The sequence below is a fragment of the Pleuronectes platessa genome, chromosome 12 (assembly GCF_947347685.1).
Source record: "Pleuronectes platessa chromosome 12, fPlePla1.1, whole genome shotgun sequence".
NCBI lineage: Eukaryota > Metazoa > Chordata > Actinopteri > Pleuronectiformes > Pleuronectidae > Pleuronectes > Pleuronectes platessa.
In genome coordinates, this window is record NC_070637.1 from 2,703,258 (window position 1) to 2,728,520 (window position 25,263).

The window sequence follows — 25,263 nt, forward strand, 5'->3', positions numbered from 1 at the left end:
ACGTCTGTGGTCTGTGTTAACCTGTTAGATTACAGGTCAGAGCAATGATTAACGGCAGTCAGACTGGAAAAGCCTATGTTTACATTTCCGCCAGCATGAGGTTCTGTTAATTTTGGCAGCTATTTATGATTTAGTCTTAGTCTTAGTCTTTTGACGAAAATGCATATTAGTTTTAGTCACATTTAGTCATTTTTATCCTCAATAGTTTTAGTCTTGTTTTAGTCGACAAAAACGAATTACATTTTAGTCTAGTTTTAGTCGACGAAAACGAATTACATTTAGTCTAGTTTTAGTCACATTTAGTAGCCACATTAAACTCCTTTATTCTCTTCTCAGGCCCAGGGACCCTGTGTTGTGTGTAAAACTGCATAATAGTCTAGCTTGCAGTACTTAAGTTGTCCATTAGATATCCCTACCAGCATAGGTCTGTAGCAGGGGTCGGCAACCTTTACTATCAAAAGAGTAATTTTGCCCCCTCTTCCCCCAAATAAAATTTGTCTGGAGCCGCAAAACATATTTGATAACAAAGCTAATAAAGTTTAATATAAAGTTATACTATACTAAACTATAGTTTGTTGCATTTACTAAATTATAGAATGACAATAAAGAAAACTCTTGACATTTTATTGCTATTTGAACCTGTTACAACAAAGGAAAACACCGAACACTTATGAAGAGAAGAAAATACACAGGCAAGTGTCGGGCTACTTTGAAATAAATTAAACACAGAACTATGTAGGGCTATTTGAGTCCTCCCCGTATTTGTGGGAAATGTATGAAATAAGAAGTACCCTATTTTGAAATAGATAAAAACATATAGCTGCAGCCTAATAGCTTAAAAATATATATTTAGTTTTAAATGTGAAAACAAAAAGCGAGAGGAGGTCAGACTTGAGGCGGACACAGAAACTGAAGCTCGGTACAAACCAACTGCAGCTTCTGCTCTGATCAAGAAGCTGCTAGGCTGATCTCTGAGCAGCTGAGATCAGAGAAACTCAGTATTTCACTGTTTCCACTGTTAAGAAGCAGTAAGTCACTGAGCGGGTGCTTCACGTGAACGAGCTCTGATCTCACTGTGTCTCTGAGCGAGTGAGCGGGGCGGGGGGCGGAGCCTCGGGACCGGTGCGCCATCTGGGGCACACACACACACACACAGACACACACACTCACTAGCCCGATCCTGATACTTCATGACAGCCTGATACGATGATGTTTTAAAAAAGTATTGTGACTTTGTCAACCACCAACATTTTTGTCTCGTCTCGTCAACGAAAGTTAAAAAAGATTTAGTCATAGTTTTTATTTTCAAAGATCCGTTTTCGTTACGTCTTCGTCTCGTCTTAGTCATGGAAAAAAGTTCGTTAACGAATATTTTTCGTCATAGTTTTTGTCAACGAAATTAACACTGGTTCAGTTTCAACACTTTTATCGCCCTGGAGATGCTAGGCTACCCTATAGATATAGTATACAACTAAGTGCTAGAATAAAAGCTAGGCTAAAAGCTAGGGGTGGGAATTGGCGAAAATGTGACGATTCGATAGTATTGAGATATTTGGGCCATGATTCAATATTATAGCGATTCTTAACATATTGCGATACAGCGAGTATTGCGATTCGATTCTGCGATATATTGCGATTCATGTCTCCCATATTATTCAAAGGCATTACAAAAAATGAGGAAAATAAGACTGCTCAACTCAATTCAAAAGGCACATTTAATTCTGTGAACAACATTAACTGAAGGGCAAAAACTAAGAAAGGGTAGTCTCACTGAGCAGACAGATATAATAAACACACCAAATCTCTCGCTTCCTGTCCAAGCCGGATATATAAACACCTGCCGTACAGCTGCGTCTTGATGATGGTAACGGCGGAAACGACAGGACGCCAGCTGTACGGTGATTGCCTATCTTAAAGACGTTTTTAATCCTCGTTTAACACCCCTCGCCGAGCGGAATGAGGTAGGAAGCTGGTTTTCATTCCCTTTGCAACAGGTAGCGCGGAATATAAGTCGCTATGTCACATTAACCCGTCAAACTTGTCTCACGATGTTATTTGTTTGTTTAGCTTAGGTATTTTAACGGTTGTATTTGTCTTTTACTAGATGATTATGTTGTACTTGTTGTCTTCTAGTTTTACGGTGTTTCTACGGCGCCTCGATGTGATGTTTAAATAAAGAGCCGTGACGCATTAGTCTGAAACTCTCCTCGTAATGCTTTGCCAGCCATGGGCTGTTACATATATAATTAAATATTGCAATACTTTGTGCTACTGTATCGATATAATTGCGTGCGCAAAATATCGCGATACTGAACAGAAACCAGCACTATGAATCATACCTTCAAATACAACACAGTCTAATTCACTTAGAGCTTTACAAGTTTTATTTCAAATATTAACATTAACTTAATGACTGCCGGGCAGCCAATAGAGAAAATAAATAAAAATGTCCCCTATTATTGTATAGTCCCTGTCAACTGCGCAGAAACTGACAGATTAAGAAATGTATGCCACTTAGGCTACTTTTAAACAATAAATAAAAATATAAACTTTGAAATAAACAAAAAGTAGGCTATGCTGGTCAACATACTCTGGGGTGAGTTTGGTCCTCCCCCCCCTATATCGCCCCCACGTATAAAACCAATAAATATATGTTTAAGAAAAATTTAAAAAAAGAGTCATTCATAAGAATCGCGATTCGTAACTGAATCGATTTTCCCCCCATCCCTACTAAAAGCTAACCAGTACAGACCAGCGCTCCTGAGTCTTTTCCTCGTCAACTCCAGGTCTCTTACAGGATGAGATCAGAATGAGAATTTTCCTCCTAGAATATATTAGTCTATAAATCTCGTATTTAAAATAAAAAGATAATGAAAAAATACTACAAATATAATTTTTTAATGTACCAGGTTGTTAGCTTTGTGTTCTTTTGAAGTAGAGAACGGAAAGTAGAGAATGCATGGCTTCTGATTTAATAGTAATTAAATAATTACATTATCTGAATTTGTTTTGATACGAGCTGGAGAACCTTCATAACATGTGCAAATTCATCATAACACTACACTATTGTGTGAGCATCGCAGTCACACTGAACCATGTTCAAAACTTGTCTAGTTCCAAAGAGTCTTTCTTAATAGCCCATAGAAAAAAAAGAATGAATGGTGACTGACAAAAGGATTAGTCAGCTAAAGCCCTAGATTGCATAGATGTGGAACCACACAGATGTAAATTTTTCCTGAAAACGTCAAAGAAAAAAATTGAAAAAAATGTTTTGCCCAAAACTGGTAAGGCTCACAGAAAAAGAAAATTACTAAGTCTTGTTAATTTCCAGTTGAAGGAAGGGTCTATTGAATAACTCTCTTACAATTAAATTAGTTGTTTTTTTGTAATAGGAGTTCAAAATAAACCTCAAAAGAGTGACATGTACATCCTCATCACGTTTAATTTCATTTAATGGTTAGTAAAGTATTGATCGATCAAATAAAAAATACTTTACAAATACTTATTAGTCTCTTCTACAGCTGTTGGGTACCCGCTGCATATATGTTTATATATAAGGGTTTATGTAAGAGAAAATACATAGGTTAGCAGAAGTTTTGAATATTTACCAACACAACTGGTTCCCTCTTTATCAACCAGGAATCCCCATGGACACACACACAGGAAACTGCCCTCTGTGTTCTTGCAGTCACCGCCAACGCACAAAGATGGGCTTTCCAAACACTCATCTAAATCTGGATGGCACACAGCATACAACATTAGTTAGAACTGAAATGAACAACATACGTTATTAGCTGTGGCTACTAATACCAGCATATATCATTTGTAATAAGAAATTTAAAGTATATAAAAGAAAGGTCCACAGTTAAATAATTTGTCATACAAAGATACAAAACAACAGCCTCTGTGTCTTATTGGTTGTGTTATGTGAAGTTCAGTTCACCAATCAGAAGGTACTTTAACTATCATGGAAGTATTTCTCATCAGATGTGCTATTCTAAAGGCTGGAGACTTACGAGGTCAATAATAAGAATGCAGCTATTACACTGTGCTCTGCCTACCTGCTGAGGATGGTTAAAATTTGGATGGGTTGGAAGTCCTGTAACTACTTAAGATCAATGGGTGAGAGAGGGTCAGTTTGAGGTTTTTATGTTGTCATGAACATTACGCAACTGTACTGGGACAAATTGACAATGGCAGATGGTAAATGGTGAACTGTGCTTGCCTGCTGCTCGATTAACAGCAGCTGCAGATATGTGGTGATATGTAGATCCTCACGTTGTACTGTTTATGCTAAGGTTTGCGCCTTTTTTTTTTTTTAAGTGCAACTTGTCCACTCGGTAACCAGCTTATTGTCAGTTAACATGTGTCAGTTATTAGTGAGAAAAAAATGTCAAGATGACCATCCCTAATAGTTGTGGGACACAAAAACATTGACTCTTTGTGTCTTTTGAGCCCAGATAACACTTTAATTTAATTTATGTATAGGACAAACCTATCTTAGCAGAGGAGCAGATACTCTGAGTGTGAGACAAAAAACAGTGGAAGCTTCAAAATCCCTGCAAACATAGCTTGGTATAAATGAAGCCAGCCAGCTGCAGCAGATGACCTTTGACCTCAACTGACTGTGACCAATGGACACCTCACCGACACAGGTGGTTTGGGCATCATCCAGGCGGTATCCTTTATCACAGTGGCAGACGTAGCCCTCAGCGGTGTTGTAACAAATCCCCTGGCCACATATGTAAGGGTTGATCTGGCACTCATCCACCTCTTTGACCGAAAAGAGAGAGAGAAATGTATGAATGCAGCAGTTTAAGAACTAACAATGGGTCACAAAAAATATTTTTAAAAGCTGAATCAAACACAACATAAAATGAATGTACCACAAGTAACTGTTCTATATAAAGGAAACACAAGTTCACAACATGCACCACAATGTAGCCTCAAGCAACAGAGGGAGAATGCAATTCAAGTCATATAAGTCATAGTCATTAACATTTTACCAAAAATAGTAATTTGCCATGTTTCCTTCAATTCAAGCTCTTTATGTAACTGTGATGACATTCTCACTAATGCCTATGAAATACTTTATTTGTCTCATTATTTCAGGCATAAATCCTTTTTTTACTTTAACAGGTCATGCTCTCTGTCAGAAACTGCTTTAGATAGATATGTTCCCCCTAACTAACTATCCTTGTGTGCTGTCTTACCCACAGTCTAAAAGACCATGTCACAACATTTCATGACTACAATCAATGAATGTCAGTAGAATAATTATAATCACACAATCCACTAGAGGTAGTAGAGAAAATTCCTTTTTTCAGTTCAAATAATCAAGTCCGATACATGAATCTGAGCTGCTTGACACAATGAAACATTATTGACAGTCTGACCTTTAAAGTAATGAAGAGCCAGGGAACATTTCTAGTTTTCAAAATATCAACCTCTTCCTTTGACTTATTTTCTAGTCTCCAATGAAGTTACTATTAGTTTTCCAATTGACATTTTAGCAAGCCAGCCAATCCAATTTAACAAAAAGCTGGGGCAACTTTAACCTCTTAAGAGGCAGGGTGAAATTCGCCTAAGTAAACTAGAAGGGAAAAGAACATTTTAAAACTGTGAAGTAAGAAACTAAAATAAAGACTAAGGAATGTTTTGTTTTTACCAGTTGACTGGGTGGGGGCGATGTCCTGGCCTGCGTTAGATGGGAGGATCTCTACTGGTGCAGGTGGAGAACTCCTCTCAACCAGCTCTACAAGAGCAAAAACCCACAGTTACAGACATTTAGTCCATCATATCTTTATTTTACTATAGAGAAAACACACTTTCTTTGTCAAATATAACACATTGACTTTTGAATACATCCGCATCATCATTCTTAGCAGACACACACTATATTTGGCTTAAATACATTTGTATTGTTATGGAGAAGATACCTTGCTGTATGTAGCCACTGCATCATTATGACACTGGCAGCTCAGCACCTCAAAAAATGGCCTTGACAACATTTAAGGTTTAGTTTAACATTCAACATTTTAGGAAAATATGCATATTAACTTTCTTGCTGAAAGAAGATGACTCTCAGCCTACGAGCTGGAGCCCAGAGGCTCACAAATTAAAGCTCACAAATTAACGTAGAAAGTAGAAAAGGATGACTGTTCTGCTCCAGCAGATGTGCTCTCCATACAAAGAACCTCCTTTTGAGGTTTGGATGGGTGTAGTCTGCATTTTGAATTGCAATTTATGCTACTTTCCATCGTCAGCGGCCAATTTGCTGTAAGTGATCTACAGATCTGGTCTTGCTTCCTCTCCATTCATATTCAGTGTGGCGCAGTACTGCAGTGCATTTATGTTGGCAGCCAGGGGAGGTGGTCTATATTCATAAAAGGAGACCAGAACCTGGTTCAACAGCCAGTATGTATATATAGATGAAGTCTGTGCAGCAGGTTTTATAAACACCAATAGTGAGGCAAAACTTCAGACTCTGCAGCAGATCGGGATTAAAACACACTGATCATAATGAGAGCAGAGGACCGTTCTTAACCATGGCTACAGCTATGTAAAGAAGGACTCAATACAATACAATGGCATTGAACCTCTAAGTGGTTGGGTTGTAATAGTAGAACGTTTTTCCTGGAAACAGACTTCAGCAATCACCCAAACTGGAAGACTGAGGAAAATAGGAACATGGAGTGAATGTGAGTGAAGCTGCTGAGCCTGATAACATTCTTATGTACTGAGAACATGCACCTCACATAAGCCAGTATACCACTGTAATAAGACTGTTTCACCATCCTTAAGTCCATTTGTATGAATGCGTTTAAGTGTGTGCGCATTCATGGTTTATGGTTGTATTGACATTTTTTTGTTTGCAACCATCATTGTGGGGCATTTTTCCATTCCAATTTCAATAAGCTTTGTAATGAGTAAACAGTTTATTAGTGGGTTACATTTATAAAACATTACATATTTTACACAAAATAAAACGTCTAATGCCACTGTTAAAATATCAAACATCCTCACACTGAGCTGAGACTTGTTTTTCTAACAGACTAACCTAAAACTATACGGCTCATGTTAGGATTCTAATAAACTATAAAGAAACTTGAGTACACGTGAGACGGACAGCCTAAATCTGTCCGCTTTAGCACAAAATAAAAAGCGTAAAGAAACAGACACCTGGGTAGGCTGCCTCCATCTTCACAGTGGACACACCTGGAGATAGCTGGGGCTGGATAGGTTCAACTACTGGCCTAACACTAAACACAGGAACTATCAGCTCCTTCAATGAAAAGACAAACAATAATACCAGAGGGACAAGGTCAACAAAGCACTGTATGCATATGTTGCAGTCCAAAAGTAATCATTTAAGCTTTGCACACTGTCTGACATGCAAAACAGATGTTGTGCCTGGAAGCAGATTAGCATTTAGTTTGCATGGCAACTCGACTGGAGTTTAATAACAAAGCAAGAATGAACAGCTCAGAGACCAAAGCCAGGAAGTCAAGACTGCCTGCTGCTTCTACACAGACCTCTGTCTGGATTTCTTTGGAACGGAGTCCAGGATTTCAGGCCATCTATTACTGCTGATTGCGTACACACATGCATATCAAAGGTACACATACTCTGACTCCCTGCCCTTCGCTGACCAGCCAAATTCATGCAGCAGTGGCACTGACTTCATGCAAAGGTGATTCTGCAACCCCTCCGTGGCTGGGGGGAGTGTGTCTGTGCATGCACACTTTCTACAGTTTGGCTCTCGAAAGCACCCAACCTACCTGATCTGTTGCAGTTGTTGCTACTGACCGAAGGGAAAAAAGAAGCAAACATGTGGGTTTGTAACATAATATGCCATACATCGCATCTATTGATCATGGGAAATTTGAATTAGTGTTTTAAGTAACAGTTTAAACTGTTATTCCAAGTATAAGAAACTAGATATTTTACATGTTTGTCCCAACATATTAGTTGTCTTTTATTACCCCCTGTCTAATAGTTTCATTCTATATAATGGGTTGATTTTTTCCAAAACCCTTTGGACACTGCAGTTTTTAGCTTTGGTGTAGCTGAAGATTTGTTGACAACTCTAAACATGTTGGAGTACTTCAAAGTTTGAGGAAGCAGAATGGTGTATGTGGAATCAAGTCAAAATCGATAAACTGCCTTTGTTCCTCATAATGTAGACCTACATGTCAGACAATAGGTTAGCTCACCAATATATTTAAAGGGATAGTTCACCAAAAACTACAAATTGACTCATTATCCTCCAAACAGAATTTCGATGGAGGGGTGGGTAAAGCGTTTCAGTCCACAAAACCACTTTAGAGTTGCAGGGGTAAAGTGTTGCAGCAAAATCCAATACAATTCAAGTAACTGGTGACCACGTCATTAAATGTAAAATAACATAAAATGCCCCCATACTGCTCGTGTATTGTCATCAAGTTTCCGTAGGCCCTGACGTTCAAATTCGACTTGAAACGGCATAATTTACAACCTAAATGTCCTCTGATAACCCCTGGAGCCACGTTCACGTTTGCAAGCACACACCGCACACTCAGCCGAAATGCTTCTTCTGGTAGCAGACATTTAGGCTAACAACATGCTTTAAATGACGCTGTTTCAAGTCTAATTCGAATGTCGGGGCTTACAGACACTTGGATGACAAATAATGACATAGAAGCTTTTTTTTACGTTTGAAGAAGGATTTACCATTTACCTCAATTGTATTGGATTTGGCTCCAATGCTGTTTACCAATGAAACAAGTGTTTTTTGGACTCAAACACGTCACCCACCCCTCCATCAGTATAGTGGTTAGTAGATCATGAGTTAATTTTAATTTTTCTGTGAACTATCCCTTTAAGTCACATTAGCTTTAACACAATAGCTAACATGACTATTTTCAACTTTTACTAAATTAATTGATTCAATTCTACTGTAATGACAAGAATAAAAATGGTCCTCTGTGATCTTAAGCATGATCTATAAATATCAACTATGAGAATTACCTTTATTGCATAATACCTGTTGCTAAATAGGCCCATATTTCATGTTGTGAAAAGGTCATCAACATTGCAGACGATAATATAAATCTGCATTTATAAAAAAATAAAATTCTCTCTTCCTCCAACCCACAACAATTTCCTGCTGTGCCACAAGGCCAATCTGTATGGCTGCCAGGTGCCATATTACTTTCTGCTTATACCTGAACACTAATCCATGCAGGTTTTGGGTGGTAGATTTCTGTCAAATTTTTTTCAAGGCCTGTCCTGTGTGCCTGGAAAACTCAGTGCTCCTCTGTTCAAGAGAAGCTTAGCAGCAATTTGGATTCTGTCTGGATTTGGCTAAGATGTTGCACAGTTTCTCCTTCCCTTGATGTCTGCCAAGCATGTCCTGAATAATAACAGGAGAGGCTGAAGCTCCCTTCTCTCTCAAAGCCAGGTCTATCTCCCCTTCTCTGTCCCTCTCTTGAAGGCCTGTGGGCTGGGTTGTGTTTGAAGGGAGTGTGAAGTCGGCAAAAGGACTTAAATCATTGTCGTCTACAAACAAATGTCAAAATTTGGACATTTGTTTTAATGGGTTCCTAATCACAGGCAGGAGGGATCATAAATCAGGACTTCTCACGTTTTTCTTTCAAAGCTGTAATTTGCAGAAGTGAGATTGCTGTTCATCCAACGGTGTAAACATTCAGAAATAGGATATTGGCATTGTGACATGGATACATTTAAACAACAGGTTTATTCATTATGGAACAAGAAGCATGACTAATGTCTCCCGCTTTGACAGTGAGTCAGTGTTTGGACACTGAGAAGTTAGATGTACAGCTGAAGAACAATCATTTGTTATATTAGTCCATAATTAACAGAATTAGACTGTAGTTTACTGCCCTGGTAGGAGTCTAACAAACAAAAACAAGTCCGTCTCCCTTCACGTCAGTCAAATGCAATAAATCACCTCAATAACATAACTGATCAATAAAATGACAGAAAAAAGATAGTTATTAGGTTGTTTTTGGGGTTGTCCTTTGGGATGTTTACCCTCATCAAATGCTGCTAAAAACTTTAATCTTGATGATGTTTTCCTGCACGTGGCATCTATTGCACTTCTGTCCGTCCTGGGAGAGGGATCCCTCACATGTGGCTCTATCTGAGGTTTCTACATATTTTTACCTTCTAAAAGTTTTTTTTTTGTAGTTTTTCCTTACTCTTGCTGAGGGTTAAGGACAGAGGATGTCACACCCTGTTAAAGCCCTATGAGACGAATTGTAATTTGTGAATATGGGCTATACAAATCAAATTTGATTGATTGATTGATTGATTATTTCCACATCAGCTTTGAATTTGTATGTGTGAAATAGTCACAAAAGATGAGATGTGTTTCTTCTGAAATGCTGAGGTAAGGAAATTTGCATTTGACCAAATAATCAATAAAAAGATGATTATTAACCCATAGCTCAGTAAAACTGGCTGTACCTAGATTTGTTTTTCTTTTGTCAAGAGGCAGTTCACGGGTTTCATCTTGGACAAAAAATGATTTACAACGTATTAAGAATTTCAACTTTGAACCAGTGGTTTAGCACTTTATAGTCAGTCATTCAGCAAAAATATTTAACATTTACTTGATTCAGCTTTATTATTTGCCGATTTTCTCTGTTAATACCAACAGGGGATAATTGCTGCATCTTTAGGCGTTGATGTTTGTACAAAGATTTGAGAGAAAACCAAAGGACACAGGTTTTTTTCAGTAATGTGAGGAAGAGAGGTCCCCAGATTAATAGCAAGTGTAATCTTATCCATTCAGTCAAAATGTCTAACCTTACGGTCAGCTACTATGATGATATTTTCTCTCTGTGCAATCCTTAGCACTGAAAGGAGCCAATATATGTAGTTTGGGTAACTGTCCTGGCAACCTTCCTCTATAAGTGCTCTGGGCATGACAGACTTGTGGGAGAGACCTTGGTGGACACTTGAGGTACTAACTTCTCCAGCTGCACCAATAATTCCTGGGGACACCCAGGAGAGCTGGAGGAAAATCCTTGGTAAAAAGATGATGGGCTGTCTGACTCACACTGCTTCTGTTTTATTCATGTGAACCATGCTTATAAGGCAATTCAAATCTAAAAACCTTTACCCCAAACACAAAAAATTTGGCAAACATTGAGTTTGTACTAAGCCACAGTGCTTAACATGTGATGTTAAAGTAACAATGTTCAACATCCACTGGTACAATGACACAACAAATGCTCACCTGGTATCATCTCCTCTGGTTTCCCAAAAGCCTCCACCGGCCTCTCTGGCGTTGGCAGGGGCTGGGGGGGTTGAAGGTCAATGGGCTGCTGGTAAACAGTGACCGGCTTATTTACAGGTGGATTTGGTAGAACAGTGTAGCCCATTCCACCAGGACAGATCTCTTTGAACTTAGCTGGATAAAAAAAAAAATACCACTGGTTATCCAAAATCTCATCATTCATATTGACCACATGAAACTTTGTTCAGGGCAGAAAATAAATCTCCACCTTCTTTTTCAGATGATTCTTTTCTTCATTTCGACAACGGTAACTCAACACAAACCACGTCTCCCATGTGATAAGTTATTTGTCAGGGCTGCCTATTAATGGCTCTGCTGTATTTGATAACTCCTCACTGAGACCTCATAGGATGGATAACAGGACAACATAAAAACTAGTCTGGCAGACATAGTTTTTATGTTGTCCTGTTATCCACTTTCCTCTGTTTGAGTGTATCTCAATTTAGATTTACATCTTCAGTATGTCCAATTGTATTTTCCCTGACTCAAGTTCATTTGATTCCAAAGCATCGACAGTTGAAATATAAATGTTTATCTTCTCTGTGTGTAACAAATTATCTTCAGGATCTGCTATATCAGCTGCCGTGTAATTTTCTTTTCAGAGGGCAGAGTTGCTTGAATCTCTCTTTAACAGGATGGATACATTTAGTTATGATGACAATGGGAAAATTTAACTGTCAACAAATTTGTGTTAAAGTGAGTAAGTTCATCATCGAAACCTGAGAAATGATCAGGTTTCAGGGACGATTCAGGCCGATTTGTTTTACAGAGCTTCAGGGTAGGTGGGACTAGATCTTGGTAACTTATGTAATAAAAGAACAAAATCTTGTTTTCTATTTCAAACTTATTTTTACCAAATCTAACTAATTATTTGTTGTGCTTAAACGCCATTCGTTTCTTGACATTCTAATCAGCAGATCAGCCAACACAAATCCTGCTATGTAGTATCTGTTTGCAGAGTTCAAGCCATTAAAAGACTGAGCAAACCAGACATATTGTACATGCCATGCTCTGAAGTGTCAGGTGCACACACACAGAACAGAGAATGGTGACCTACAAAAAAGCCACAAGCCTACAAGGGACTGGAGGACGCATTGCTGCATATGTATGTATGTATGTGTGTGTGTGTGTGTGTGCGTGTGTGTGTGTGTGTGTGTGTGTGTGTGTGTGTGTGTGTGTGTGTGTGTGTGTGTGTGTGTGTGTGTGTGCGTGCGTGCGTTTGTGCGTGCATGTATGCATGTTTGTATGTATGTAGTGACACACCTCTTGCATATATAACAGTCCCTAACCCTGCCGAAAAATATCAGAATAGAAGCCCTAACCATGCATAGCAAAGGTCATCTCCTAAGCCAGAAATGATGTCTATGAAACTATTCCCTTGGAACATTCGATGTTTCAGCTCTACTGCTAAAAGATGCAGAGAACTTAACTTCAACAAACATATATCTACCTTAAAAAATATGGCTGCAACCGAATCTCTGACACTGTGTAGCACCATGTGTACTATAACTCATAGGGAAGGGGAGTCAGTAACTAACCTCAGTGCTCTATCATGAACAGAATGTCTATAATAGATACAAAGGGAAGATTTACCATAATCGAAAAACTTGGGTGAGACAATGTAGCTCCGAACAGACTCACCCAGCATGATCTATACAGCAAAGCGACCAGGTCACATATTATCAAAGCAGGTGATTTTTAACAAACTGAGTCCTCACCACTCCACAAATCCTAATCACCTAGTTTCCCTGCATTCTACAATCACTTTGTCTGCCATTAATTATATTGCCATCTACAACCTTACACACCAGGGAGCACAACACTATGTATTTACTAACCTTCCTTTGGCTTGCACCTGATCTAAAAAATGCTCCTAGACTACTTCCAGCAAGAATGGACATTCTTCTTAATAGACAATGACCAAACAAACATACACGCATATAACCTGCCAAAGCTTAGTCAGCCTGGAAAAAGAAAAAGAAGTTGAAGAGATAGAGACACCACTGAAAGAATCAATAATTCTAAGGAGCGTCCCTTAGTACCAAGCTGGTACAACACAAGATCATATATAAATTAGCCAACTCCTTAGTATCTACAACTATCCACACCCTGATTACAACCCAAACACAGATTACAATGTTCTTTCTGAATGAATGGCAGTGAGTTACTTTCACAACCATTGGCTTTACTATACTGTATCATAGCTACAGTATCTTACACCAGTCTCTTTTCTTTCTCTCACTTTTTCTTCACTATGGCAACCATGTCTCATCAGATACCGTGTAGTGGCAACGTTGGTCCACTTGGAAAGACGTTCCCATCTCACAATCTGGCCTCTCAGATTGTGAGATGGGAATGTCTCTGTCCGCCCATTGTTTTGCATTGGCGTTTTCTCACATCACGTGACTCCCAAGTTCCCGTCTGCGGGAAGGAAAACATGGCGGAGATTCCTTGTTTTTTTCAGATAAAAATATAATTTTGGGCATAAAAATACATTCTGACACCATTTCTAGCGAGAAATGTGCTCTTTGCTTCCACAGTCTTCAGCCAGTTCATGCTTATGATATATATTTTAATAGTTATCGCGAATTTTCGTTGCTATGATGGTTTCTATGAACGCTGCCATGCCGAAAACCACGTCGTAGCGTGCTGTTTAAATCATCGTCCCTGCGTTGTGTCGTTCAGTGATCGTGAATGTTATTCACGTTATGTAAAAGTAATATTTTATGATAGATTACACCTCTAATTCGAAGGATCTAAGGAGTCCCGGCGACTCTGTTCATACTGAGGCGGGCCCGAGTGCGCGAGCGGACCTGCCGTGTGGCTGTCGTAAAAAAAGTTTTTGTAAACATCCGGTCCATTTAACACAGCGCTGCGTCATAAAGCTGGAGCGCTGGGAAGACGACGATGTTATCTTCCTTCTGTCAGGTAAATCGTTTTGTTTTTTTTAAAGATTGTTACGATCTAGGTTTACATTCTGAGTGCTGAGACAGCGAACGCGGAGTCCGTCGATACACACAATGGACGCTATGCATCAACTAATAATCTGTTATTTTGCAACAGGCTGCGGCCCACGGTAGCCTGTGTTACCTGGGATGTGAATAAATGGTTGGTGAAACCAGTTCAAGACGCTTAGCTCATCATTGATTCTATTAAGTTTGATTTCGTTTTCTCAAATTAAGGATGGTTTATGATTTAACTTTGATTTATGAATGCTTTAGATCAGGGGTCCGCGACGGCATTGCAGGGGGTCCGCGAAATTGGCTTTGATATTTCAACACATTTCCAGATTACTCTTGAATATCGGGAAAATATCGAAAATAAAAAAAATATGTCTAAAATAATATAAAGGTGATGAGGGGAACCTTGAAACCTGCTTGGGGCTAGAAACTGCCAGTAATTTCCCCCTGTGCATGCGTGTTAAAGGTAGACGTAGAAGAGTGGTTGAGCTAGGTAGAAAAACTCTCAGGAGGTCTTGGAGATGTAGTTTGTATGATGGGAATTTTTATTTTCCAAAAAAGAAGGCCCAAAAGGGAAGAATTAATAATGAAAGTATTAAATAAAACAAAAGAGCGAAAAACAAATACTTTGTAATAAGAAAAATAAATTGGCATAATAGCCAAAACATTAATTGCAATAACAGTAAACTTTACCACGTTCGCTGGTTGAGAAACAATTTCTTAGGAGAGCTCTAGGACTAACGTCTATCCAGTAGCAGTTCTCCCGACAGAATGAATAGACACGCTTAGACGGGTCTAAGCACGCCCCTACAATTGGCACAAATAAAGATACCACTATAAACAGGAGTGTCCCAGGTAAGTGAAACCAAGAAGCTTTAACAGCTAGGGTTAGGGTTAGGATCTTTAAAGCACTTGACGATTTTTTCAAAGATCACAATATCTCATGGCAGAAGTGCGTGGCATTATGTAGCGATGGGGCCAGAGCCATGATTGACAACCAGACTGGACTGTTTGAACATGTAAAGAGGGGGGCTCCGGGGAGAATCTGGACACACTGCATGATTCATAGAGAGTCTCTGGCCTCCAAAGATCTCAGTGTTGAGCTCAGTGATGTGTTTGGTGTCGTGGTCAAGACTGTTAACTTCATTAAACGTAATGCATTGAATACACGCCTGTTTTCATCCCTATGTCAAGAAGTGAACACAGCTCTCTCCTTTATCACTCAGAGGTGCGATGGCTGTCTCGCGATTTCTTGTACGAGAAGAATTGTACTGATCTGGCCTTTAAGTTCAATGATAGCCACTGGTTAACTAAGCTGGCGTACCTCACAGATGTTTTTGCGGAGCTTAACAAGTTGAACAGCTCCAAGCAAGGGAGAGATGCAAACGTCATGCAGCTCTACGAAAAGCTCGAGGCATTCGTCAAAAAAAATGTCAAGGTGGATAGAACGAGTGGAGAGTGGAAACTTGGCGATGTTTCCTTCAGCTGAAGAATACTCTGAAAGCACTGACATCTTGTGCGTCAATTCCAAAAGTACTTCACTGATTCTAATAAGTGGCGTCGTGACAGAAAGTGGATCCTGCTCCCATTACAAACTGCATTTTTATTTTGTTTTCAATTCTTAAGCACTGAAAATTAAAAAAGTTTTTTTTGTTTTTTAACACAGATTTTTCTAGATTTGTTTGAGGTTTTTAGGTAGATATATCTAGATTTGTTTGAGGTTTTTAAATAAAACCAACATGGAAAACCAAATGTTAAAACTTCCTTCTATCCACATGTAGGCACACACACAAGTAGGCGCGCACGCGTAGGCACATCAGTGGGCCGCGGTTACTTTCTAGTCAGAATGGTGGTCCCTGGGACAAAACCAGTTGAAAACCCCTGCTTTAGATTAACAAGGAGTGTATTTGTCTACCCTTAAGCCTGAAACATGCTTCTGCGACTGCGTCTGCGTCTTTTCACGCCGCTGTGGCGCAAGACTCGTTGTCATTCATGCTTCCCCAACCGTTGCGCGTCTTACAAAGCAATTCCGCGCCAGAACACTAGGCGGAGTAATGCTTTTTGTCGAAGACGACCTGAGAGACGCCTTCTTTCTTCTTCATCGATTGTTTATTTACATAGCTACTGCGGCTCCTTGTAGCATTTTTCAGGCGGACAAATACGCCAGTCAGTGACGGGTTATACAAGTGGACATACTTTCGGATCTCTTCTGCCAAACGCTCTTCTATTTGGTCCATATTCATTCTTCTAAATCTCCCGTTGTTTCTGCCTGTATTATAGGGCATGAAACCGGAGATGCAGCTCCAGGAGGGATGTAGAGCAGACCAATCACAGCCTTGCGGGCTGAGTGAGCTTGCGGAGCTTTGCCGTAAATTTTAGAAAAGGGGGTCGACACCCGTCAGCACGTAAGGAGGGATACATAAGCACGTAAGGGACCCGGAAGGGCTCTTGCGCTTACGGGCCCGTGAAAACGCAGAAGCATGTTTCAGGCTTTACTCCACAATATCAGATAAATTTGGTTTAATTTATAGTATGCAATATGACAATAATGTTTTCATGTTAGGGAGTTGCGATTCATTTTATAAAACAATTGCTATGTTCTGTTTTTTTTATCAAGGAGGATCCAAGTGAAGCTACAGGAGTTTCAGCAACGTCAAAAACTTGGACCGAACTGTTTGTTTTGCTTGATGAGGAACAGGAAGGGAAGACTGGAGAGAAGGAGAAGCCGAGTGGAGGCCACTCCACCATCCACATACATCGAAGAAGATGAGGGAGAGAAATTATCCTACCATTAAAGAGGTACTTTTAAGTTACATACCAGAAACACCATTTTATATACCAAATGGACATTTTTATTAAATCCCCAAATTACGCTGGGTGAAATACAAGTTAATATCACACTGAAATAATTTTTATCAATCTTGCTTCCCTGCTGTGATTGTATGCAGTATTATCATTTAAGATTGCTTGTGCGTTGAAATAATTGCTTTTTGTCTTTGGATTTCAGGGTGATACAATCATATACTTTTTCAGTGGACATTGCTGATCTAGTTGAAAACCTTGTAAGCTGTGGATTGGTTCACTATATATGAGGATCTCAAGACTGCGGTTCCGGGAATGTCACATCAAGCTTTTGTTAGCATGCCTGAACATCGCACAAAAGTCTTAGGCCGTTGAGTATAAAATGGAAGTAATTACCCACTGCTTGCAATATGTTTCCCATATATTTACTGTAATATAGTGTTTGATTTTTGTCTTTTTCTAGCAGATTGTTAAGATATGCAGGGATACCATGCTAAATGCATTACTGGAATAGACCCATGCCAAATTTGAAGTTGAGGGGCTGTTTCAGGTGCAGCATTCAGTGCCCTGCGTGCACACCCTCCCTGTTGGCTTTTGCAGTGCATGGGATCCGTAAACTGTACGGCTTTAAGAGCCAACGCACCTGTCGCCTGTCTCAAGAAATACATGTGCAAAGTTTTCCTCTGTTATGTATAATGATGACCCCCATCAAACATAATGTTAGCAATATTTACACCTTTTAATTTATACGGTTTATTTCTGTTAACATGTGTGAATTTGCCTTCATTAGTTTCAGAAAAGAGCGATGATGTACCGGTCAGGCGGCGGCAGCACAAGACTCGGCAAACTAGTCTGTAAGCAGAGTAGATGTAGGCATTGAGGTTGCCGTCTACCATCATTGTTATTTTGCTTAAGGGACTGAATACGTTTCATGCAGAAATATTTGCATTTCCCTTATATATACAAAAACTGCTTGTTTCACAGACTGCATTTTTGTTTTGCTCCCATGTGGTGTGCAAATACTAACCGTATCTGCAATGTGTTGTGCGGCATTAACATTTTGTAAATCTAATTTTGTTTTGACAGACTGTGCAAAGGACCTTGAGATCATCCCCACTCTACAGGAAGACACAGTCCAGTAATGGGTGTCAGAAGTTCAGTAGTGGACGACAAGTACTGTGGAAAAAATGTGCGTCATTGTTGCACAATGTCCTTTGACTCTGTTTACACAAGGTCAACACAAAAAGGTTTGATTGTAAAGTGATATTGGTACAAATTCATGTTATTCTCCTCTTCACAAGGAACAAACAATCAAAATACCTGCAGAACGCCATTGATGGACGCTTCATATTTTCTCTCATATAAATGTCACTGTAACCTCTTGACAACTGAAACCATAAGATGAGTTCATTGTGGCCTTGACCTTTTGACTTTAAGACAAATAGTCAGTTGGACAACCCGAAAACATACAGTAATGCCTTTGGCGACTCGCTATTGCAGAGGCATTAAAATGTTAGTGTAGTAGACTGGATTTTATTGGTGTTACATTGGACATCTTGTATGGGTATACAAAAAAATATATTTGGTTTCACATTCTAGATGGCAATAAGCAGAGACATCAACTCAGGAAAAAGATTCTTTAGAAAAGAAAGCCTTTTATGTGTGTATATATACATACACACAAACGCACTATTAAAACGTTTTGTTTTATCATATATTCTCAGGGAGTACTGAGGCATTTACAGAGACGGGACGTGAGGGCCTACTCTGCGTGCTCAAGAGAAGATTGCACAGAGTTCAAGCTCAGCAGGCTGCAGCAGGTCTGACATATTGTGGAACGGCAACAATGTCTTTGGATGACTCCTGACTGATGAAGAACTGTGAGGGCTGTGCTTTGGTAAACTCTGTTGCTACAAGGCTACTGTTGCTACTCCCTGGCAGCCTTAGGAAGGCATTAGCTTCGTGTTGGGTAGCTGTTAGCTTTAGCATATTTAGTTTTTAGCGGCCTGTCTGACATTTATGTTTTAAAAATCATAATAATGGTTTTATTAATATAATAATTTAACACTATGGTTTGTTTGTGTCCTTCAATTCTTCTCAAGTGAAGCTGTACCACTGTGATCCAGCTCAACGCTCCTTTCTGCAGCCTTTGTGTAGTTTTTAAAGTCTTTTTTGCATGAGAATTGTTGATCATATAATTTTCAGCAGATGCCTTAATGTAATGTTTGTGCACAATAAATGACATTGATCATAACATATTGGGATTTGCTTGCACTTCTACACTGTTATTGGCAGATAAGATGCTGATTACATTAAAGCAGTGGATGCTCTGCTTTAAGCAAAATAAACACACAATGATCCAATGGATTTGAAGTAGAATTGGCACATTACATACTGTATAGAGTACCTCAGTTATGGAAGTCAGAAAATTACTTTCTTTATCTGAGGTTCCAGTCATTTATAGTCACAGCAAAGCACACAGGTCTGGTTGTCTAAGTGGCGCCCATATCATATTGTTTAAGATGTGTAACATCAAGTTTATGTATCAGTGCTAAATACATCCAGTCATTAGTCAGAGACCACCCTCTTGTTTACACTAAAATTAGGTGACCTAGATGTTTCACTTTAATCAGTAGCTGGTAATCTGCAGCCTGACTTATTCAGAATGATGGGAAAGATCATTGCTGATCCTTCCCATCCCGCTCACCACCTGTTCCAGAGACTCCCGTCCGGAAAAAGGTTCCGGTCCATCAGGACTAAAACCTTGCGTCACCTGAACAGTTTTTTCCCCATGGCAGTGGGGCTCACAAACAAGCACCCTGCATCACACTGACTCCGCATCACACTGACTCTGCTGACCCCCCCCCCCCCCCCCACACCACCCTTGCACATTCATTTATAACTCTATATTACTGGCACTATTACCAATCTCTGCACCTTAAAACCGCACGTAACTCTTTAACTGTATATATTGTTGTTTTTTTATATTGTTATATTGTTCGATATTGTGTTTTTTAATTTGTTGTTTGTAAAGTGCACCAACCACACCAAGGCAATTTCCTGTATGTGCAAATATACATGGCAATAAAAATAATTCTGATTCTGATTCAAACACATTAATACTACAATGATTGAGGCAGTTGTTTTCTATCAGAAATCAACTATATTGTCATATTATGTTTCTCTTGAGCTCATGGAAATGAGCTCAAGGCTGCAGGAGGGAGCGTGGAGCTGGAGCACAGTGGTTCAGCTTTACTTGAGAAGAACTGAAGGACACAAACAAACCATAGTGTTAAATTATGAAGATGGTTCCTTCTGATTTTTTTTTTTAAAACAAACGTCAGACAGGCCGCTAAAAACTAAATATGCTAAAGCTAACAGCAAGCTAATGCCTTCCTAAGAAACCATGCACTCTCTCAGTCCTCAACCTCTGTTTTTCTTGTCTGCCTCTCAGGGGGCAGCCTGATGCATGTCACAGTCCTCTCACAGCAAAGCTATCTGCCATTGAATCAAATAATTACTGAATGTCAATACCATGTCATCAATGCATTTTGCTGCTAGCAAATATGCTCAGACTGACCAGCTGATCCCAAGAAACCACAACAACTGAGCAAATAGTTTGTCATAACTTCAGTCTGCATCAAGGACATTCAAAAAGCATTTAATGGTTTCTGACACTGAGAAATTGGAAATTCCCCCCAAAATACTGAACTGCCACTTGAACGACACCACATTCCCTTTCTATGTGACCTCATTTTAATTAACTGATGTAATAACTGATGTAATATTGTTGCTTTACATCTTCCCTACAAACAACACAGCTAAAGCCAATAGGTATTATGTATATTCCACATAAATCTCTGACAATGCATTGCAACACATAACTGAGAAAATATGAGGTTTACAAGAAGACAAGTATTACACAGACAAACAATGTAAATTCCATGTAATTGCATTTGCATTGATGCATTTTCAGAATACACCAAACTGCAATGCCTAAAATGAACAACCGTCAGACTAATTAACATGATGAGTTGTGTGGGAATAAAGATATGTAGTAAAATCAGTCAGGAAAAAACTACTATAAAGGCTTTGCTAATTTTCTAAGAGCAACTACTTAGCCAAGCTGATAAACCCATGCAGGTAAAAAGCATCAGGATAAAAGAATGAGAGATTTTTTCCTTCTTTCAAGTCTGTGACTTGTTTCAAAGTCACAGACTTTGAAACAAGTTGGAAGATCTTATCCTGTTGTGAAACCCTGGTTATACCAGCATCAACCTCAAACATGAACACTGAACTTGACCTGATTATGGTTCTAGATGAAAAGTAAAAGGATAACAATATTATTTAAATTAATCCTGAGGGGGAAACCATTCAAGGATTTTTGAGACATTCCAGTCAAAAACAAAAACCTCACCCTAGAGTTTTTTACAATGGTCACGATCGTAATTCATTGAGTTAGCACATTTCCAAATGAGCACTAACGACAAGGTACAGCTGAGGCTGGTCATGCCTCAAAGTACTGGTTGAAAATAAAAAGAACAGCACCCGGTTATGAAAAGCGCTCTATAAATAAAATGTATTATTATTATTATATCAGTACATTTGAAGGGGTACATTTAATATTTGTACCAAATTCAATGTCAAAAACAGAATTCCGATTGTGTTGAAAGAGGAAAAGTCAGGGAACCATCATTAATTCATAATTTATCATTCATTGTTTAGGGGCCATGAATGTTTGGACCAAATGCGGTGCCAAACACATAGATTTTGAGATATTTCACAAGGTTAGTCAAAACCAAGGCCCAGTGGTGGCAGAACGTGTTGCTAGAGGAACAGATAGAAGACATAATGACACGACATTCCCCAGAGTCATGGGATAACATGGCTAAAATCTCTTCCAATAATTTACAAACTAGATAATTGGAATTCAATTCCTCTACTTGTGTGACTAATTTGAAGGAGGATCAAAGTGCTGCAGGAAACTGGTCTACTGAGCCTCAGATGTACTGAAGTGAAAATGTCAGTTTTTCTATTACAGTCAGTGTCTTGTTTGCAAGGCCAAACTAAACTGCAAGATAACTGAGTTGTTTTCGGTATTAAATTTGCCAGGGCATAATAATTGTTGGGCCTTTAATTGTCATTAAGACAGGATGAATGTCTGATGTGGCTGGAGACCTTACCTGTTCCTGGAGGGGGGCATTTGTCACAGTGAGGGCCCCAGGCTTTGCCCACACTGCAGCAGCAGAGCTGTTTACTCAGCTGGGCAGAAACTGGGTGCAAACACTGTCTGCCTGAGCTGACCAAACGGAAGCAAGCCCCCTTCTCCTCTTGGATGGCAGGAGTGTCGGCTGAAGAGGAGCGCAGAAGGTGGACAGAAGGAGGAGGGGGAGGTGTAGGAAGTGGAGCACCAGAGTGTAGGAGACATATACATGGGAGAAAGAGAGGACAGAGTGGAGAAATAAAGGGGTCCCTTTCACCAAAACATGTCCCCTTCTCACCTGTACAGAATTGTGCCCTTAACACTACAGTCTAAACTTTTTTCTAAATCACCAGACTACATAAAGCAAAACATATTTGTTACAGTGAGAAGTGGGGAAACTAAATATTGTGCTGGCACAAACAATGACAATGATACAGTTTAAGATTTTACACAAAACACAGACATAGAAAGCACATACAATATGTTGCAGGAAAGAAGCACATACAAAAACATGGCAAAATTTCATGCACTATGAAGGTAAGGCGTTGGCTCAGATTTAGGCATGCAGGAGGGTTTGGCTTGGTCTGTGTTTTCCGAATCCTTGAGTTTTCCATTTTGTCTGAAACTAGTTTTCTCTGGGACCCTACCTAATGTAACCAGTGAGGACATGGTAAGTGCACATCATTGATATGAAACAGTCAGGAACTTGGGAGTGATCTTTGATCCTGATTTGTCCTTTAATTCACACCTACAACAAATCTCTAGGACATCCTTTTTCCACTTGCGTAATATCTAAAAAATTAGACATGTCCTTTCGCAACAAGATGCAGAAAAACTAGTCCACGCCTTTGTTACATCGAGACTGGACTAATGTAATTCATTACTATCAGGCTCCAGCAGAAAGTCGTTAAAGACTCTACAGCTTGTCCAAAATGCCGCAGCACATGTCCTGACGAGAACCAAGAAAAGAGAGCACATTTCTCCAGTATTAGCATAGCTCTACTGGCTTCCGGTTAAATCTAGAATAGAATTTAAAATTCTCCTCCTCACCTTCAAGGCCCTTAATAATATGGCGCCTTTTTACCTTAAAGAGCTGTTAATACCCTATCAACCCACTAGAGAACTCCACTCCCAGAATTCAGGCTTACTTGTCGTCCCTAAAGTCTCTAAAAGTAGAGTAGGAGCCAGAGCTTTCAGCCATCAAGCCCCTCTGCTGTGGAATAATCTACCACTTTCAGTTCGGGAGGCCGACACCATCTGTTCGTTTAAGAGTAGGCTTAAAACCTTCCTTTTTGATAAAGCTTATAGTTAGAGCTGGTCCAGTCTTACACCTGCTCTTAGGTATGCTGCTAGAAGGTTGATTACCTCAACTGGCGCTATGCCTTAATTAGTGCGGCAGAACTTAACTTATCTTATGTTCTAAAATAGGAGGCGTTTAGTTTAAAAAGGCATAGAGGTATTGATATCTGATCTACTGAGTGGGCCACATGGTTTTCATCGTAGTACCATACAAACCAGTAGCCAGTCAGATTTACCTTGAGCCTCAGTGTACCCGCAAGTTTGGCATGTATCATTGTATCATTGATTACAAGGCAAAAACACCTGATGGTGCAGAGGAAATTTATGACACATGACACACGGAGCTTCTCTTTCCAACTTCTCCTTCCTCTTCTCCATCCTTATCACATCAAAATAATTCATATCACATCAATACATGTTTCTGACTTGACCCCTCCAAACAGAAAGTACAAGTCAGGCACACTAGCTGCTGTCTGAGTATGTACTTATAGACACAGCCGTGCTAAGCTAAGTTTTATGTCCGATTGCTGTTTTATGTCCAACGCACCAACCCCACCCAGTCAATTTCCTGTATGGAATTCTGATTATTCGATCATGGAGAAAACACTTTCATAATAACAGTGCTGATATGCTGATGTCTACCAGTTTGTTTAGCAAGATAGCAAAATATGTTTGTTTTTATGTTTGTTTTGTTTGATGAGACAAAAAAAAGCTTTTGGTCATAATACTGTGCAAAACTTTTGCAAAAAATGGATAGCAGCTAATAGGTTATTTAGTTTCCTAAATGTTCTTATATTTTAGCTCTTTATTCTCTCAGATTTGTCAAGGCCATACTTTTGATCAACATCAAAAACTGCTGTCAAACCTCACCAAGGTTGAACTTGAAAAAAAATATTTATTGGAATTTACCCAATGTCCAGCACATGTTTATAATAGTCAAATCTTTTGTTTTAGCTTTTGCTGTAATTTACCTACATTTTCGATCATAATTAAGCTATGTGCTTAGTGATTGTGAATGCACAACTGTTTTAGAAAGCTGGTAACAATAACACTCCTTTGCTGAACCTTTGTTATCATTACTAGCTGTGGTGACGGATGGACACTTGGCTTTCCTTGGCCATGAGATATAAAGAGAACCAAGACACATACACAGTACGAGTGCTGTATTACTCAATTCCAGAGCCCAAGCCCAACTGACTCGACTCAACTCAGACTTGAGGTTTAGTGACTCAGCGACAACACTGTATAGTATGCAGACAAACACATGTACATTACAAAACCAGGAAAACACATGCTCAAAACATGTCAACGTATAAAGAAAACAACAATGAGTACAGCTGATTAATCATCAAAAGGAGCAGCTTTACTTCAAAATACATCTTCCTACTGTTTCTTCTTCTCTACCCCCTCATATTATGCTGGGTTTTTTGTTCTGTGATACATGCTAGAGACAGCATCTGATTATTAAAGAAACACCATGCGTTTATCCATGCACTGCATTCAAATGTATATTAACCAGCACAATTTCCTTAGCATCATTCCTAGCAGCCTTTACTATCTAGCTAGTACTTTGGAGCAATTGACCAGGAAAATCAATGGAATATCCCCTGTCATAATATGATCACAAAGGTGCCACTCTTATATGAACATTTTCCAATTATAAATCTGCACATTAAAGAAAAACATGCAAA

At 39.3% G+C, this 25,263-nt stretch overlaps 1 protein-coding gene and 1 long non-coding RNA gene across 9 annotated transcripts in view; one reads left to right on the top strand and one right to left on the bottom strand.

Moving 5' to 3' along the window:
* Window positions 1–25,263, bottom strand: part of ltbp1 (latent transforming growth factor beta binding protein 1) — a 141,356-nt gene that overhangs the window by 35,921 nt on the left and 80,172 nt on the right. For 3 of the 6 annotated variants that reach the window (XM_053436747.1, XM_053436743.1, XM_053436748.1), the window contains 7 exons: window positions 22,254–22,421; window positions 11,249–11,422; window positions 7,782–7,804; window positions 7,183–7,285; window positions 5,669–5,755; window positions 4,648–4,773; window positions 3,609–3,734 (listed from right to left, as the gene is read on the bottom strand). In XM_053436747.1, coding sequence (XP_053292722.1) covers window positions 3,609–3,734; window positions 4,648–4,773; window positions 5,669–5,755; window positions 7,183–7,285; window positions 7,782–7,804; window positions 11,249–11,422; window positions 22,254–22,421 — 807 coding nt within the window. The remainder of the gene's footprint in view (window positions 1–3,608; window positions 3,735–4,647; window positions 4,774–5,668; window positions 5,756–7,182; window positions 7,286–7,781; window positions 7,805–11,248; window positions 11,423–22,253; window positions 22,422–25,263) is intronic. The other 3 variants (XM_053436744.1, XM_053436746.1, XM_053436745.1) reach the window with 3 other exon arrangements.
* Window positions 13,999–25,254, top strand: LOC128453703 (uncharacterized). 3 transcript variants are annotated; one of them, XR_008341535.1, is made up of 5 exons: window positions 13,999–14,236; window positions 16,886–17,067; window positions 17,276–18,259; window positions 18,795–18,967; window positions 22,219–25,254. It is a non-coding gene; the product is annotated as an uncharacterized LOC128453703 (long non-coding RNA). The 3 variants fall into 3 exon arrangements; XR_008341536.1 differs by lacking the exon at window positions 22,219–25,254 and having other exon boundaries at window positions 14,014–14,236; window positions 17,276–17,924; window positions 18,157–18,259; window positions 18,795–19,101; XR_008341534.1 differs by lacking the exon at window positions 22,219–25,254 and having other exon boundaries at window positions 14,003–14,236; window positions 18,795–19,101.